The following is an 18,130-nucleotide window of genomic DNA, read 5'->3' as shown; positions in this document are numbered from 1 at the left end:
GTAGTGCGTAGTGTGCAGTGTGTAAGTAGAGTAGTGTGTGTAAGTAGTGTATGAGACCGATTGTGTCCTTTGTGGAAGTATTCTACACGGTCAGGAAAGGGAGATATTCCCCGTTCACGGACAATATTTCCTCCCTTGGCCTCCACGCACCCCGTACCAGTAGTTTACCCGATTGGGACAGACTCACTTACTTCCATCCACATTTCGCCTCGGACTTCCTCTCCACCATCCATCATCATCCCCACGGGGAACCCTTGCAAATCCTGCCCATGCATATTACATGCAGCATTCTGTGACATCGAGCTATGTCCGTGCGCACGTCGATCTTTCAAACTAAGATTACACAACAGGCCATTCCCCAACTGGCCTGCCTCGCTCGGGTTTGTACTGTACTGGTGCAACATCACCCAGGCATCGAAGGGTTACTGCAGGAAACAATCTTCAATCTCCATCATTTACACTACGGTTTATCTATGCAACAAGTTTGTGTGGGGCAAGGAAAAAAAATGAAAGTCATCAATCATCATCAATTGGGTTATTGTATGCCTCGAAATCTAAGGTGAAAAGGTAATGTGAGAAGATGTAAAACATTTGAAACAGAAAGCCAAAATCACGAGTCATCAACCGGTACTTCTCGCCGCCAAATCTTCACAGGCATAGCACCCAAGATAAGATTCATTGTCTCCTCTCGCTGCAGTTCCCAGTCTGGAGACGGCAGAGCGAACTCATAGCGGCGTACCAAAGTCGCCAGAATCTTGGCCTGCTCTAGGTACGAGATGTTGCGTCCAATGCATGAACGGGCGCCAGCTGAGAAAGCGATGAAGTACGGCTGCAATGCTTTCCCTTCCTCACCCAACCAGCGCTCCGGGATGTACTTGTCGGCTTTGGGGAACGCTCGCTCATCTCGGTGAGCCACAAATGCCGACATGCTGACGGAAGTGTTGCCTGGGACCCACTGGCCAAGGATCTCCATTCCCTCCGGTGGCGTTTCGCGCGGCAATCCGTGGGAAGTGGGTGGGAAAATACGGAGCGACTCGTCCAGGCATGCCCGTAGATAAGGTAGGTGCTTCACTTTGTCGTACGGCGCAATGATCTCGTCCGGGTCAAGGACGGCATCCACTTCAGCCCGCAGCTTCTGCAGACATTCGGGGTTCTTCAACAGCTGGTACATCACGTTGGTGATGGCGATGGCGGTGGTCACACTGCCCGCGTTCATCATGATATTAACCTCAGCTAGCACCTCACCCCATTCGAGTTGGTTGGCACGGCCGTTCTTGTCCTCCATCAATGCCTGGAAGAAGTCATCCAGTCGCTCGCCTTCTTCGTACCGTCGCAGTCGCTCGGTTCCCCGACGCCAGATGATGTTGTCCCAGTGATCGGAGGACTCTTGCATGCGCTTGAAATACGGAATCACGTTCACCAGCCGGTTGAGGGTCGGATACCACTCGTAGTTCCAGAGGATGAGTGATTGTTTCCGCGCTGTAGGGTAGAGAGCCTCACGCAGGGACACCTCATACGTGCTACCATCCTTGCGCTCCGCCACGCAGAGATCATGTCCTTGGTCTAGGAAGCCCAGCTTCTCTGACAGACCAATGTCGGCAATGGCATCTAAAGTGAAAAAGTTTGTCCACGAGCGGAAATCCAGAGTCAAGTCATCTCGGTCGGGGGCTTGCTTTCCCGCTGCCACCGCTGCGGATGGAGCTGCCGTGCACACACGGTCAAAGTGTGCGACCACCTTCTCGCACTTATCGCTGACCTTGTGCTCCCATGTCTCCAGGTTCTTCAAAGCATATGCCGACGATAAGACCTTGCGCTTCCGGGCGTGATCTGGCTTGTCCACGACATCGGCCAAATGGTAGTGAGTGCCTGCCGTGATCACGTACGACGGGTCCTTGATGCACTTGGTGTTGTGCCCATAGATGTCCTTGATGGCGCGCACGTCTCCGTATGACAGCATATTAGGGCCTGTGCGGATAACGGGCTTCTCCCGGTGTAGCTCCATCAGCTCGCGAGAGCGAAATCCACGTGAAGCCATGAACATGAAGGGGATCGCGGACATCCCTGAGATGGGAGTCAGATTAGGATATTTCCGCAGCCCTTGGAACAGGTTAGCGGTTCAGAACCTCAATGAGTTTGGTGTCCCTGATGCCTACCTTTCGGATCGCGGAGGTACTGCATAAATGGCCAAATGAAAAGATACGAGATGCCCACCAGCCCAACCACAAAAGCACATGGTGCAACGCTAAACACAGACAACATATCGATGGCCATGGTTTCTACGGCACTCTCGGTGAAGAAGGTCTGCAAATGAGGAAAGGGTGATGCAACCCCAGGGGGAGACTATTTGTCTGCGAAGATCAAGCCCGACTCAAATTTTATGCCAGCTGAACTTCTTGTCAGGGTGCTGGGAGGCGCTACTTATAACCTCAGAAGAAGCAAGAAGTGGCATTCGCGCAACTTTGAGAATCCGACGAGGTGCTGAGCACTCTCCTGAAAACAGAAACCGACTTTCCCGTACAGTGAAACCATGGGTGAGTACCATAAGGGTCTCGCTTGTGATGGGGTAGATGACCATGTCATCATCTCCTTCTCCTCTTTTCTTCTCCACCTTCACTTTTCCCAACCTCATCGCCATCGTTCCCGAACGCAAGCAGCAGGTCGGGGAAAACTACCCTTCGTGGCAACCAGCAATAGCGGGAAGAATTTCCCTCTGAATTTTGTTTCTCTTCGGGATAAAAAGCCTCGTTAAATACAAACGACGAATGAAAACCAGCCCACCGAGGCCGGCGTCTTCAAGAGCGGGAGGCGTAGCTTTGTTCGAGGCCAAGTCCCGGTTATTGTCTTCCTGGTCCCCCCAAAGTCCTTGATCGACACGGAGGATCCAGGCGGCATTTGAGAGCCATGACCTTGGTTTTCAAAGCAGCGAATCAAATCGCCGCGATATCGAGCAAGTAGCAGGCATCTGGGGAAATCTGGGGTATTCTGTCAACCATGGAACCGTGCCGAGCCATGAAGCAATACCCGAAACTATATCCATCTGAGGGGCAACGGACATGGGTACTCTCAATGATGTCGCTGCCCCCTCACGGCCAGCCAACGATGCTCAGCGTAAATAAGCCCGAGGATTTCGTCAATCTGGTCTATTCCTATTCCTGGTCAAGATGTCTCTGCGCCGAATGTAGATTGACCCATTGAGGTTGTTTAACCTAGACTCCTCAGGAGCACACAGTATTCTACTCTACTCTTATTCTACCATGGCTGCCGCCGAAGAAATTCCTAAAAAGTCATCAAACGAAGAGTTGAAGCCACAAGCGTTTCATGACGAGGATCTGGTGGTCGGTGACGGCCTGGATGACTCCATTGAGACAACGCTGCCCGGCAAAGCTATCTGGCTGATAGCGTGCACTGTCTCTATGGGGGGTTTCCTGTTTGGTGAGCATGATATCCATCACCCCGTCGTGCTGTACGGCACCAGCAGCAATGGAATCATTTTCCTTTCCCGAGCTTCAGTCTCCCTTGCGTTCAGCATATGTACTGACCACTTTTTGTCTGGGCTATTGCAGGCTACGATACCGGTGTCATCTCGGCCGTGCTTGTCAGTCTGGGAGATGATTTGGGCCAGACGTTATCGACCAGTGACCAGGAATTGATTACCTCTATCACCTCTGGGGGGGCCCTCGTCGGCGCGGTCCTCGCTGGCTTGACCTCCGACAAGTATGGGCGCAAGTTAGCCATCTACGTTGGCTGTACTGTCTTCTTCGTGGGGACGGTTTTGCAAGCTGCGTCCTTCTCTCTGGCACAGATGGTGGTGGGCCGATTGATCGTTGGCTTTGGTGTAGGTGAGGCGGCCATGATCGTGCCTCTCTACATTGGAGAGATGGCTCCAGCCCGGTACCGCGGTCGAATGATCGTGTTTGACAATATCTGTGTGACATTTGGACAGCTCATTTCCTATGCCCTAGGAGCTGCATTTACCAACGTCTCCCAAGGATGGCGATACACCATTGCTATCGGTGCTGTGCCGGCTGTTGCGCTCGCGGCTACAATGCCACTCTGCCCCGAGACACCCCGACAGCTGGTCTCCCATGGCCGAGACGAGGAAGCCAAGAAGGTCATCGCGCAGATATTCCCTCGGGCAACGAATCGGCAGGTTGCCGCCAAGATCCAGGTAATTCGACATAGTATTGAAGAGTCCTCGGTCTCGGTGGCAGATAAGAGTCTGTGGTGGCAGACCAAACAGCTCTTCACCGTGGGAGAAAACTTGCGTGCCTTGATCACTGCCTGTTCCGTTATGGCCGGTACGTCCTTCTCTTGTCTCCTGGCCTTGAAAAGTCTACCCTGACGCACATCAGTCTCACAACTCGGAGGATTCAACACGTTGATGTACTACTCTGCCACACTTTTCTCCCTGGTTGGTTTCAACCAAGCAACAGCCGTATCCATTGTGGTTGGGGCAACGAATTTTATCTTTGGCTTCGCGAACTTTGCCTTCATTGATCGATTTGGCCGACGATCAATGCTGCTTGTCACACTTCTAGGGATGGTAAGCAGTCCTATTTGCTGATTTCACTTGCTGCATAATTGCTTGCGTTCCTGACGCCAAGTTTTATTTTATAGTCTCTCTCGCTGGTTGTCGTAGCCGTCGTCTTCCATTGGATCCCCGTCAACTCGGACCTCAGCTTCTCCGGTCCTCGTGAGATGACCTGGGCAAGTATCGTCCTGCTGATTGCCCTCATCATCTACATTGCCTTCTATTCTTCTGGCGTCGCTCCGATCTCATGGGTCGGTACCGAGTTCCTGCCGCTAGAGGTGCGGGCACTCGGGACCATGGTCAACACAGTCACTTGCTGGGGTTGTAACATCATCATCTCATCGACGTTCCTGTCCATGATGAAAGGCATGACCCCAAGCGGAGCCTTTGGCTTCTACGCCGGGATCTGCTTTCTGGGATGGCTCTTTGTGGTCTTCTGCTATGCCGAAGTGCACAATATGCCCCTGGAATCCGTGAGGGAGATCTACACGGACGGCTTCGGAGTCAAAAAGGCCAAAGAAATTCAGGGACAATTGAAGCAGATGCGGCAAGATGAAGAGCTCGCCAAACAGACTGATTAAGCGCCGCACCGGGGATGCTAGACCTTTGCTTACTTGCATTATATGAGTTCTACGATCGATCCAATAATGGACCGTCATTGACAGCCTTTGCGGAGGGCACATCACTGGTGAGTTACAACTATTGACAGCAGCTTCTACAGCAGACATACCAAACCCAAGCGCGGTATCTGCGCGACCGAGGCTCAGTGCAACAGACTTGTCTCCCACGCTACGTCATGGCAGGTGTTTTTTTTTCTCTATCCTCAGGTGGAATGTCAGGTACATGCAGCGAAGTTCTTGTTTCTTTCCTCCACCTTTTGCCTTCTTCATCTCTTGGATTCCATTCTTTTTCCCGCGTACTCACAATTCCATGACATTGATGATTGTTAGCGAGAGTTCACACAGTTCGTTTCATTCAATTTCCCCTGCATGTACGAATGGCATGGACGTACATACATACTCTACTTCACTTCACCCACCCTATGTATCATCGCTATACTGTACATGTATTGTACAATGGGCGGCGCAGTCGCCGCACACTGATTGATGTATGCCGTCGCAATAGCTAGCAAACATCCTGCACTGGTAGCCAACATGTTCCAGAAGCACATAACTTACCACTCACTGTATAAGCAGTCGGATGGGTCCAGCCAGCGTGACTAGTGCAACTTTGTCACCCCATGAGCCGGATGCAGTAGCTATCTCCGCCCAGGCGAACATCTAGCAGAAGAAGGTACATACATTTTCCTCATGGACTTTTCGCCAACTTGGCAAGTTCCCAGGCATTGCTAAGGCGCCTGCAGCAAATAGGGTTCTGGTCGCCGCGACTACCGCTTCTCAAGGCCGAGTCACTATATCGTTCGCGTTCACGTGGTCTACTGCCTCAGTCAGGCCTCCGGGTCTAACGTGGTTGAGATCCGTCTCTCTCCTACTAAGCACTCAACTCAACAATCTACATCGAACCCCAGAGAACTACAATCAAAGTCTGGAGATGGAAACCCATGGAGTTTTAAATGCCCATACATGTAACATAAAACAAATGCGCAACACATGAACACCAGGAACCGACTCAAGTCGGCTGAGTCCCTGGAGATGCAGGAATGGAGAGAATGAACGAAGAAAACAAATAAAAAAGGGCTGAGCCACAAACAATATAATCCAAGATTCTCGTCATAGGAAATTCGTGTCATCATGGTCGTTAAATATAGCCGGTCAGAAACAATGCGCAAACCAACACGATGACCAAAAACCACACACCAAAACGCTGACCATCCCTATTGCCCCCCGATCCCGCACAGACACAGTGCCCATGATGACTGTGTTCCGCGGCAACCCACCATGCAAGAACCTCATGCGTAAACTTTCCGGACAAAAGACATTAAATGATTGAAAAATGGGGTCTCGACGAGGCCCACAAATGCATGCATAATCTCCCTTAGCCTGCCGAAAGACATTACCTGGGCCCAGTCGGGCACAAACTGTCACAGCAGACACTCAAAAAGCCGAATAAATGCTGCTTCGGTGGTGGCAGTGAGAGTCCCCGGCAAATGGTGGCGCATACTCAGAGCAACCACGCCGAGAGAAGGTCTATTATAAAGGCAAAAAATAGCGAACCCCCATAAGTACACGCCGATAGAGAGACCCTTCAAAGAAAAAATTTTGTCTTTTCTCTAAGGAAAAGATTGTGCTTTTCGTGATTGTTTTTTTTTTCTCTCTCTTTCCCTCTTGATTCGCGGTTGTGTCTCCCTTCAGGGCCCGCACCGGTTACCGACGACGAGACATGACACCCCCTGCCTTCATTGGCTGCAGTCCAAGAGTGACACCGCCAACAGGCCCTCCGACAGAAGTCTCGCTAAGCGTCTTGCGCCGCTTACTCTCAAAGTCGGGGCCCCGACTGTCGGGGCGGGCGATTCGGTCCACCTCGTCATCTTCCCTCATCCTCTTAGTGGAACCGATCGAGCCATTGAGACCAGTTGAATATCCCGAGGTCGGGTTAGGGACTGAGTAATTGTCTGAGGTGGCACCATTGTTAGACGTTCCGCGAGTGTCGCTGACAATGTTGTAGAGACTACTAGCAGCCGCAGGGCGCGGGGGGGTACTGTACCCAGAGCCCCAAGGCGGAGGACCACCACTGGTGCGCGGAGTCATTCTCCCGGAGCCATTCTGCTGTGTAGGAGAGCCAGTAACCTCGGGTGTGAGCTGAGAATGATCTCCGGTCAGGCTGCCCACAGATGGATTGGTGGTATAGGTGTATGAGCCGCGGCTGGTATTGTAGCCGGAATTGTCATGCTGCACATATTCCGACTCATGCTCCGCAACAGGCTCATTTCCAGCGCTGGCCACATGTCCATTGCTCTGGGTATACCGTTCAGGCTTGACATCAGTCGACTCTCCCTCCTGCTGTGCGCCCGGCGTACGGCTCGAGGGAGGGCCCATTTCACTTTTCAGATATGGCTCGCTCTTCAGATATGCCTCACTCTTCAGGTACGGTTCACTCTTCAGATAAGGGGTAGAGGACATCGTCTGCCCGTAGGGTGCCATGCCGCTCGATTGCGATGCATAGTGAGGGTGAGAGGGCGGCGCCGCAGAGTAATAGGGCTTGGATTCATAGCCTGATTGACCCTGAAACGATTGCATTCCTTGCATGTTATTCCCTGGGGGAGTTGTAGCTGGTGTGGTTGGCATCGAGCGGGCGTTGCTCAAAGCCGTGTCGATGGAAAGCGGCTGAGAGTTGGGCACACCTGATGGCATTCCTTGGTTGTTCCAGTCGTATGAGGTGTTTGAGTTGGTAATACCCATGAGACTCGAGGCACTCGCAGGAGGAGTGGGAAAAGTATGGGCCCGATCAAGCCCCGGCCTCACTCCTTGTTGCGAGGCCACTGTGGGTGGTTGAGCCATGTGCGACGGCACGCCAGCTTGCAGAGAATGATGATGATGATGCAAAGTAGGCGGCTGAGGTCCCTGAGACGTACGTGCGGCTGCTTGAGAGCCCTCCATGCGCCGCTGCTGAGATTCTTGCACAACTAGATTAGTTCTGCTTGTGTTTGTTGGGTGGTACAACAGTCCTCCGATGTTGTGAACAAACAAAGGATACAGCAAGTCCGTAATTTTCTCCTTGTTAGCGAACTCGAGGGCCCGATCGAAAGGAATCCTATATCCAGAGATGGTCAGCGCTCATGTAATGGCTAGAGCCAAGTTGCTAGAGCAGGATCATCGTACCAAACGCCCTTAAGGTGCATAGGGCCAATCTTGACGACATGACGGATCTTTTCGCTCTTCAGAATCCCATCACGACGACCGCGGGTCATTCCTGCCACATTCAGAAGCTTTGTGCCATTGATCATTGAGTTGTCTGCAGAGTAGGGTTAGCCAAAGATGGGGTTCTTCATATCCGCTAAAGCTATTACAAGGTGCTCCAGCTCACCTTCACGTCGAGCAACACAGACCCCTTTGGCTTCAACCTGATAGCAGAGGCTTCCCTCATCCTCCCACAGGGTGGCGGTCACCCGGGGCTTGGATCCCGGCGGAGCGATCTGGCCGGTGAGATCATACACAAAGCCTTGCGCAGGGGCGCCGGTTGAATTGCCATAGTTTTGAGTTGCCACCGCATGGCTTGTCACTGCTGGATCGACGCGAGCAGTTAGGGTTTCTGTATGTACGGTCACAGGCAACTATCAGAATTACTTACCGGGTAAGGGCAGCAATTGAGCCGGAACCTGGCCACTCAAAGAAGTCGTTGGGGGCTGGAGGCCAGGCTGGGATGAAGTTACGCCGCCTGGATAGGCATACTGGGCATAGGAGCTGGCCGGCCCATATGTCGTGGATGCTGGCTGCAGAACCGGCGGCTGCTGGTGGTATTGCGGGTAGTGAGCAATACCCCCAGCGGTGGCAGCATGCGATGCATAAGGCTGACCAGATGACAAATGCGAGGAATGAACGTCCATGTATGGTTGCGTCTGGTTCATGCTGCTGATCGGTGCTGGATTCTGGTAGTAACTATCGCTAACTTGATTCTGCGCGAGCGAGTACTCTTGGGGTGCAGAGCCGTCCAGCGAAACGCGGCCCTGGTTTGCCGCCGTTGTGAGGTCGGTCGAGGATGTTGGCGGGCTTCGTGTATCACTACCCCCGGGCGCGGAACCTGATAGACTGGTACGCGCGCTGGTGTTGTTGGATCCCAGGGCGGCGGCGGAGGCGTCGTCGTAGCTCGCCCGGTAGGACTGGCCCGAGATGGCCTGCGAGGCCGTGGGGAGACTGAGAGCCGGAAGCTTGTCACCAGACAACAGAGGTCTCTCTGCGGCGTGGTGGTTATACCAGGGGATATCAACAGGACCTCTGGTGTGGACCTGCGAGATCGACGGTAGCTCCAGCTTTTCGGTTGACGGGGGTAACGGATCTAATAATGGTAGTGAGGAAGTGCGGTGGAACGTCGGACTGTAAGATATGTCCGGCGTACCGAGAAAGCGTAAGGGGAAATGCTTGTCTGTGTTCTCGTTCTTAGCGTTTGTTTATTTCTTCGATGAATTGGATTCTGAAGGCAGTCGGCACTTCGGGCACTGAGCTCGTTCCTGATCGAACGTGCAAGGTATCCGCGGCGACTCTCACAGGACAGACTTGTGCAGGGTCCGCAGCAGATAAACACCGACTCAAGTGTCAATGCAAGTGCAGATAGAATAGCTTTAGCAGGCAATGCAGGACATGCGATAATGTGCAATCGTGGCAGGCTCGTGGGCAATCGTAACCATAAAACGCTTGGGGAGATCACTGGCGGGGACCAAGGAAATCGCTATGCAGAGACTTTGCGGACAGAAATCTAAATCCGAAGGCGTGAGAGGATTTTGATTCTCACAAGCAAGCCCAAGGAAGATAGATAGACAACAAGCGCTTGCGTATGGTTTAGGAGGGGAAACGCTCAGCCGATTCAGAAGCACACAATCATGGGTCTCGTTTCAAGTCGTGATAAGCAAAACGGAGGGAGAAAACGACGTGACAGTCCAGCATCCAACGTCGAGTGTCTTCGGGGATGATAGACACAAAAGAGAAGCTGGTGTGCTGTGGAATAGAAACGAGTCGTGACGGGTCGTAGAAAGTCGTTGCGTGCGGCGGGTGCAATGCTAATGTATGCTGTGGACTCTAGGTGGAACACGGTCAACAACCAAGCGTGAAGACGCGGGAAAGATGATTGCAAGTTGAAGGTGCAAAAGAAGAAGAAGGACAAGTGGAAGCAGACAGTAAAGATAGCAAGAACAAGAACATTCAGGTCATCCACATAAGGTCATCAAAGGACAAGAAAGAGTGAGAGAGAGTTGTCAGATTGGATTGGAAGTAGGGGAGGGATTGAAGAAGGTAGCGGCAGAGAGATGGAGGTCCGATGTATGTATAAGAAGGCGCCAAACGGAAGGGATGGCACACTAACGAAGGCGGACAAGGGAGTGCCGAATTGGGTTTTGGGGGGAAGGGTGGAGGGAAGAGGAGGGTGGGGAGGGAAGAAAGTAGGGGAAAAAATAGAATTCTGAACCAAGGAAATAGATCCAGCAAAAAAAGGATCGGGGAGGAGAGAAGGTGACAGAAGAAGAGGTAAGAGGGATTAGGATAAGGTGAAAGTGCGTAGGTAGGAAAAGGTCAGAGGAACAAGTGACAATCCAGACAGGATGCGACTAATTCTCTTTTGGGAGGATTTTGGGGCAAAAGAAATGATCGCATAAATCCCCAAACGGGAAAATGAGATCAGAGCAGCCAGGAAAAGAAAACAGTATAGAAAAAGAAGAGGAAATGAGAATAAAGGACGAAAGAAAACCGCCCCAAGTCTGAGACAATCCAGACGTGGGCGATCATGACCGACCCCGAAGGGAGGGGAGAGAGAAGGCGGTGGAGGGGAGATGAATAGAGAAGAAACGAGAAAAAGATAAGTTAGGTAGGATGAAGAAGTGAAGGAATGACTGGATGACTGACTGACTGACTGCTGCAGCGACTAGTGCCGCGGCAGATCATGGACGGAAAGGTGGAGGCTGGGATTGAGGTGGAGGAGGAGGAGGGGAGGGGAAGAGGGAAGGAGAGGAGAGGGGGAGGAGGCCGGCCAGCAAACGCAGGCTAAGCCTGATGTTCTCTGCAGCAGCCGGGGGAGGGTTTCTGGACCGCCTGTAGACTTCTTCTTCTTCTTCCTCTTCTTCCTCTGCTTCTTCTTCACTGAGGTGGCCCAAAAAGGGAAATGACGATGGTTGGGAATCTTATTGTGAGGAAATCAAAAAGAAATCAAGCAAAAAGCAAATTATCAAGGGAGAAGCCAAATGATCAAAAAAATACACCGGTCCAACAACATGTGTAAAGAAAGACAATAATAATGAACCAAGTACACCAAGTACACCAAGTACAATTGAGGGAGTGCTTGTAGAAAAAGAACAGAAAAAACTCACTTGAACTTGGAACTGCTTGAAGCTGATGATGATGGTGTTGATGATGATGCCAAAGTCGAACAGTCAAAGAATGGCGCTGGAAAGGGTGGGGAAAGTCAACCAGTGGTCACAGACGGCTCCCGCCCATCGATGGCTCTACCATGGTCAAGAGAACAACCAGATCGGGTCTGGGTGCGGGAAGGTGGGAGGGGAAGACAAAAAAGAAACCAGGCGAAAGGGAAAAAAAAAAAGAAAAAGAAAAAAAAAAAAAAAGGTTCAATAGGTAACTGATGAGTGACGGTTGAGGATCTTCGGGGCTGACGGGTGCAACCGAAACACCTCGCCCCTACTACCCCCCAGAAGACAAAAATGATGACAAGATAGGAATGCAAATGAAAGGGATGGATGGATGGGTGGATGGTTCTGCTTGAAGCCACCCCCGACCTTCTTAGATTCTAGAAAGAAGGATAGGGACCACTAGCTTTCTCAGATCCTCTCCCAGAACTACTACATTCGATCTCTGAAGCTGTTTCAATGCATGTGGAGCAAGACAGCCCAGTGTCTCTCTGCAGTAGTTCCAGTACCCTCATCGATGGCAGGACCATTCACAACCCTGAGGTGAGGCGGCTGGGCAGCAAGGAACAAGAACCCGCTGCAACAGCCAAAATCCCAACCCAATTCAAAAGACCAATTCACCAGGGCCAAAAAGCAATGAAAAGAAGGGGCAAGCATCCAAAAGCCAAAACAAAATAAGATCAAGAAAAGTCGAGAAACCCAGAAGAGATACACCACATACCGGCACGTGTGTTTTGACTCGGGTTCGAGATCGGTTTCTTTCTTGAGACCTGCTGCGCGGGAATGTAAGAGAAGCTGCAAGGCAAGCAGTCGGGGGCGAGATCGAGAAATGTCTCTGACGCGCTGCTGGTCCGGACGTGCTGAGCAACCTCGTTCTTCTTGGTCCGGTTTCTTATGATCCGTCGCAGGCGATCGTTTCTCTGGGAGGGTTTTCGTCCCGATATCGGCTTCTTGCGAGTCACAGGCCCGTGGAGGAATTGTCGGGACGGATGAAAAAGAGAAGGAAGAGAGGGGGAAGGGCGATTGAAGAGAAGCTGAGTGAGGGACTAGGTAGTGGATCGCTGGGCTGGCTGTCACTATAACTGTCGCCTTCTGATCGGGCAAGAATAACAATAATAAATCAACATCCGAGGGAAAGGGTCGAAGAAACAAAAAGCAAGAATTCAATCTAAGGGCAATTTAGGAAATCGGATAAGAGAAATCAGAAGGAACAGGATATTGAGAGGGGGGGAAAGTCATAAAATCAGAAGAGAAAAAACAATAAAGAAAAGAAAGAAAAGAAAAGACTTCAGATGGAAATAATCAAACTGGAAAGGGAAACATGACAAGATGAGTAAATAATATCGACTGAAATAAAAATGGAGTGGAACAAAATAAAAACAGCAGACAGTATCAAAAATAAAATGGAATGAATGCTAGCAGTCAGATGTGGATCCCGCAACTCAAAACGAGCAGCAGAAGAGGAGAAGGAGTGGGATGGATTTTCTGGGACAAGAACCGTGCGTCGTGCGGAAGAGCGGAGAGATACACCGTGGGATCTGCTACTGCTGCTGCTGCTGCCGCCGCCGCCGCCGGGTGGTGGTAAGTGGGAGGTAGTTGAGTGGTTAAGTGGTAATTAGTGGTGGTGCTGCTGCTACTGCTCCTGCGGCGGCGGCGGCTGCTGCTGTTGCGGCTAGTACAGTACTGTAATGTACTTACTCACCCACACTGACTCTCTCACTCACGCTTTTACCCTTTCAACTATGGACGAGAGCACCAAGTACCGATTCCAATACCCTTCGTCTTTTTTACAGGGTCCAGAAGTTCCAGCGTCAAGCTCAGACAGCGCAAATGCCGCCAATCCGCCACGAAGCAAGGACCATTCGGCCGGATAAGCTAAACAAGACGCCGGGCAGGAACCACCGTTTGGGCTAGGAAGAGCATGCACCTCGGCTTCAGATTGGCTGCCGACCCAAGGGTGAAGAAAGGGGGAAGCGGCGCCAAATCTCGATGGCGAGCGAGCAGGCCGTAGAGCATGACAAGATCAAATGAAGAAACGTGATGCGCGATCCCAGTACCCATACCGTAGGGATCCAGGGCCCTCAGCGGCAAATGCAACAGAAGGATCAAGAAAAAAAGAAAAACAAAACAAAACAAAACAGAGCAATGGCAGGAGTGAACAGACAGAGGGGAGGTATGGAATAAGCTGATAGACACATCAAGGAGAGTTCACTTGCTACGTACCTGTTGACTGTAGCTGTATTGTCGGGATTGATGCTGATGCTTGATAATGGCAACGTCAGGTACCCGAATTCGCAGGTGGGTTTCTGAAGAGCAGCAGCCTGGTAGACAAAGAGTTTAGATAGACAAGGCAGCCCGAGCAAATCCTGCAGGGTTGAGCCGCCGTTAAGAAACAATTGATGGCGGGCGAAGCAGAAGCTGATCACTTTCATTCATCGATTGCATTTGGAAAGCGCAATGTGAATTCCTAATAATATCTACATCTACATCTAATTACGATTGCAAATGGAATTCAGAATGATCCAGGTAGATAGAGGTTTCGAATCTCGCACGCCAATCTCACTCGGCAGACAATGGAGTAAGAGAAGATCACCACGAGACAATAAGAGAGGAAATGAGAGAAAAATTGATAAACCAAGTCAAGATTCCATAACAATACTAAGCATAATACTATGAGCATCTGTCAAGGAGAGGAAGAAACCCACTAGGAAAAATGAAAAAAGGAAGGAGGAAAAAGGAAAAAGGAAAAAGGTGGTGAGACCGTGAGAGTGACTTTGAACTCCGGGCGGCGCGTGAGGGGCCACACGGTGAACTGTTGGGACGGATCATGGATCAATGGATCGCGCGCTGCTGTAAGTCATTCGATCGTCCTGCGCTGCCGGGTTGATGCTGAGACTACTAGGTATTAACCTAATTGGAGGAGGATACAGGACTAGCCACGGAGACGGAGAGAATGCTTTAGTACGGAGTACTGTACAGTACCTAGACTAGTATCTCCAGTAGGTAAGTTAGTGCCTGTAGCTACACAGAAGCACAGGCTGGCACTCTTTGCTTTTGTCTGGGGGTTTTCCATGCTCGTTCGCGCCATGTTCTTCAGCTCTCACTATCCTGAGCAGATAATCTCCGAAAGGCGTTCTAAAATACATTGGTCTGTGGTTAGATAAGCACAGTACTCCCGTATATATTACTGAACAACAAATCCATGAACCTGCCCAGACGAGGCAGCCGAGACCGTTACCGATTGAAAGGGCCACAGAAGCAGGAAGAGAAGAAGCCGCAGCGAGGGTAGCATAGCAGCAGCAGCCGCCAAAAAGAGAAATGAAAAAAGAAAATGTATTAACAATAACAATAATAATAATGGTGGATGGATGACAGGCGTGTATGTTCCAGGTTCGAACAGTTGTCTCCACGATGGCCGCGGGTCCCACTCAGTGTACCCAAGGTTTAAAGAGAGAGTCAACCATGGGTAAGCTTGGCCACGAAGCGGCGACCCAATGGTCAAATCCATGGTCTAGAATGACTGCCTACCTAGGTACGATGCGATTACTGTAAAAAAAGGTGCCGACCGTACTTGGCTAGGCTAGTTAGATAGAGAGAGTACGTAGTGAAAGAGGCAGTAAGCAACTTAGTTAATACGGAGTCGAAGGTTTGAGGACGTTGAGAACTATGAGTATGAGCATGCAGTCAGTGATAATCATGCTTCTGTGTTTCGGGCATAGGATCGGTCAGTCGGTTGGCCGGCTGGCCGGCTGGCCTGCTTCACATCCTGCTGTAAGGTATTCTTAATCTCGTCAAGGTTGATCGTAAGGACGCACGAAGCAGTCAGTAGGGTGCATAGAGTGCTGACGGCGGTCGAGATCATCCATGACCAGATGAGGTCTACAGCTTGAAAATGCGTGTATGACAAAGCGAGAGGTGGAGAGAATGAGTGTATGGTACTCCGTACGGGATACTCAGTTTGTACTGCGATCGTACCGGCTGGTAATCGATTGCTTCTTCTGGATACTGAAAACATACATGTGTACACAGTAGCAAGCTAGCTCAGCTCACTGCCTCTCTTCCCATCATACCCTGCGCCAGTGGAGAAAGAGAGAGGGAGGGGGGGCGGGTTGATTTGCGCAACTTAGCGCCTGGGGAGGAGAAAAGTCGCTTTCTCTCCTGCCCTGAGTACTTTGCCCCCTCCCCCTTTTTCTTGTGCCCAAAAGACCATTTCTCTTGACGTGCGTAATATAGGACTAGCAGGGATGCTTACGCTCTAGTGAGGTGGTCTACAGGGAATGCCTGTCATTGCCAGTTACCGTCAGTCAAAGAACAATAGAAGGGGGGTCCAGTAGATGGATGCAAGATTTGCGCACTCTAAACGGTGCAGTGGATCGTCCCAGCATGTAAAGCAGCGGGAAGTGGTTCGACACAGACCACCCCCCAAAGCTTCGAAGATCTCTTATCCTACCCTAAAAACAAACCTATCTCTAAGCCATCATCATCCACGAAGGACAACGGTCAGCGGGAGAATACAGAGTCACCCACCCGAAAGAAAGGAAGGGAGGAATGGCGGTGACTTGAGCAGCATGAGGAGAAGAAAAGAAGAAAAGGAAACAATAATCATATCGGTCGAAAATGGAAAAGTCGTGGATCAGAAGCTTTTTACAAGGGATAAGATACAACAACATACACAATAGTCAATGCCTGGAGCAGCTCAACCACAATTGCCTTGCCCTGCACAGCTGCATTAGTTCTTTTCAACTGATCGTTGACGCGGCGCATCCTAGATGGGCAAGGAAAAATGTGCCTTCACTCTCCCCGTTGTACTTTACGGCACAGGATCACATTGTTTTATTCCGAAGCATGCCGTGGGCACTCATTAGCATGATTTCCACTAACTTGGCTACTAGCAGTCTTGTACAGTACTTCGCCGACGCCGATGAGCCGAATGCTGGGATTTTACCGGTCGCAAATGGTCTACGGAGTACTAGCTAATGACAAGAAGAATAGAGAATATGACAATAGGTATTATGATTATGCTAATGGGACCGATCACAAAGATGGTCCGGAGGACTTGTTGGGTTTCATTTCCATCCTAATTGGAACGAATCATTAGAGACTCCAACTTACAGATCTTTTCATTTGCTTGGAATTCAGGAAGTCTTCCGCGACAAGGCTAGAGAGCGCCAGTGAGAAATAGCCTGGCTGGCCAAGTGGAGCCAGTCTTCTGGGACTGGCACTGGGCTCTTTTCCCCTCTCTTTCCCTCTCTCTCTCTCCTCTCCTTCCTTACCACCGTAAATTGCAATTACTCTTTCCTTCTTAACTTCTTCATCATCTGTCTTCCCCTTCCGTCAGATGTGAAGCGAATGGAGGATCCATTATTCAAGTCTGTGTGCACACTACTACCAACTAGCTAGACTTGGCTCGCGATGCTGGGGGGTGGTATACGATACATTATTAGTGTATTGATACTTTGATTATTATCACGATTATTATTATGATTTCTAGTATATGTCCTATTATCACCATCGTTACCGTCATCGTCATCGTTGTTAATGACTCCAAGCTGTTGGGGGCGATCTGGAGGTGGGGCCCGCCTGGAACACGGCCCCTTTCACAGGCGGGGATGACAAGTCATCCAAATCGGACAAGTCTTCTGTGACTGATCATAGCGGAAGATAGGAAATCAGAAACGAGGCAAGTCGGTGGAGGACGATGACGAGAATCAAATTAAATGAATCCGACCTATTCTGAGGTAGGGAAGCGGACGAGCAAGAGAGCGACAACGAGGGTGAGAGGCGATCACGAGTCAAGGGATTATTAGATTGGAAAAAAAAAAAAAAAGAAAAAAACAAAAAAAAACAAAAAAAGTGAGCTTGATGGGCTAAGAGAGGGGCTAGAGAATAATAATTTGTTCAATTAATTGATTTCACCCCGGTGCTACTCTGACCGAAGAAGTATACAGGGCTATTCGAGGTACCTCCGGACTCTACGGTGGTTCGTTCCTATCAGCAGTCCCTACCTAGGTCGTCGACTAGACAGACTCACGGTACAGAGTAGGTAGGGACACGGTTCCCAGATAAACTTATTTTCCCAACGCAGTCCAGAGTAGAATATACTGCAAGCAAGCGAGGCGATCCCTGGGTTAGACAGCGCAACAGAAGAAATCGACCAGGATAGGGCCGGATTGGCAGGGATACATGCAGATGGCAGACCAAACCACTGGACCACAGTGAACCACGCAGGCAGAAGTGGCGTGCAAGCAACAGTCGATCAGGTCTGTGTTCTTCGATTTTCTTTCCCGCCCCATCATCCTTCAAGAGGACTACACACTTATCCACCTTCTGGGTTGGTCGGTTGGGGATGAGCCCTGTCAGTTTGTCAGTCTGTCAGTCTGTCCTCCAGTCATCCATGATCATGGATCCATGATGGATCTATTAACTGACTACCGGTTTAGGTTAATCAACAGCAGAGTAAGCACCAGCTGTTGATTCTCCCCTCGTTGCGGATCCTTAGTCACCCTTTCCCGGCCGGCCCATTCATACTAGCTAGTGTACTGTGAATATGTAGTGTTCTTTATGGGGGGGGGGGG

At 50.6% G+C, this 18,130-nt stretch overlaps 4 protein-coding genes across 4 annotated transcripts; 2 read left to right on the top strand and 2 right to left on the bottom strand.

Annotated features, from left to right (window-relative positions):
- Positions 1-610: 610 nt before the first annotated feature.
- On the bottom strand, positions 611-2,259 carry BO86DRAFT_366652 (cytochrome P450; the record flags this gene model as incomplete). Its single annotated transcript, XM_025670111.1, has 2 exons — positions 611-2,097; positions 2,154-2,259. 2 exons carry the CDS (start codon positions 2,257-2,259, stop codon positions 611-613), a joined length of 1,593 nt encoding a protein of 530 aa, XP_025525326.1.
- Positions 2,260-3,254: 995 nt separating this feature from the next.
- On the top strand, positions 3,255-5,112 carry BO86DRAFT_366649 (myo-inositol transporter; the record flags this gene model as incomplete). Its single annotated transcript, XM_025670110.1, has 4 exons — positions 3,255-3,432; positions 3,564-4,298; positions 4,353-4,543; positions 4,618-5,112. 4 exons carry the CDS (start codon positions 3,255-3,257, stop codon positions 5,110-5,112), a joined length of 1,599 nt encoding a protein of 532 aa, XP_025525325.1.
- A 1,743-nt stretch (positions 5,113-6,855) lies between these two features.
- On the bottom strand, positions 6,856-9,833 carry BO86DRAFT_420776 (KilA-N domain-containing protein; the record flags this gene model as incomplete). The annotated part of the gene is made up of 5 exons (XM_025675229.1): positions 6,856-8,242; positions 8,311-8,443; positions 8,516-8,713; positions 8,780-9,522; positions 9,787-9,833. The coding sequence occupies 5 exons, from the start codon at positions 9,831-9,833 to the stop codon at positions 6,856-6,858; spliced, it is 2,508 nt and encodes an 835-aa protein (XP_025525324.1).
- A 7,015-nt stretch (positions 9,834-16,848) lies between these two features.
- On the top strand, positions 16,849-17,352 carry BO86DRAFT_390987 (uncharacterized protein). Its single transcript, XM_025672505.1, has one exon. It carries the CDS (start codon positions 17,036-17,038, stop codon positions 17,198-17,200), a length of 165 nt encoding a protein of 54 aa, XP_025525323.1. The 5' UTR covers positions 16,849-17,035; the 3' UTR covers positions 17,201-17,352.
- Positions 17,353-18,130: the final 778 nt, after the last annotated feature.

Source organism: Aspergillus japonicus (genome assembly GCF_003184785.1).
Source record: "Aspergillus japonicus CBS 114.51 unplaced genomic scaffold BO86scaffold_45, whole genome shotgun sequence".
NCBI lineage: Eukaryota > Fungi > Ascomycota > Eurotiomycetes > Eurotiales > Aspergillaceae > Aspergillus > Aspergillus japonicus.
Note: the sequence above shows the minus strand (reverse complement) of the source record. Positions and strands in the feature narration are given on the sequence as shown.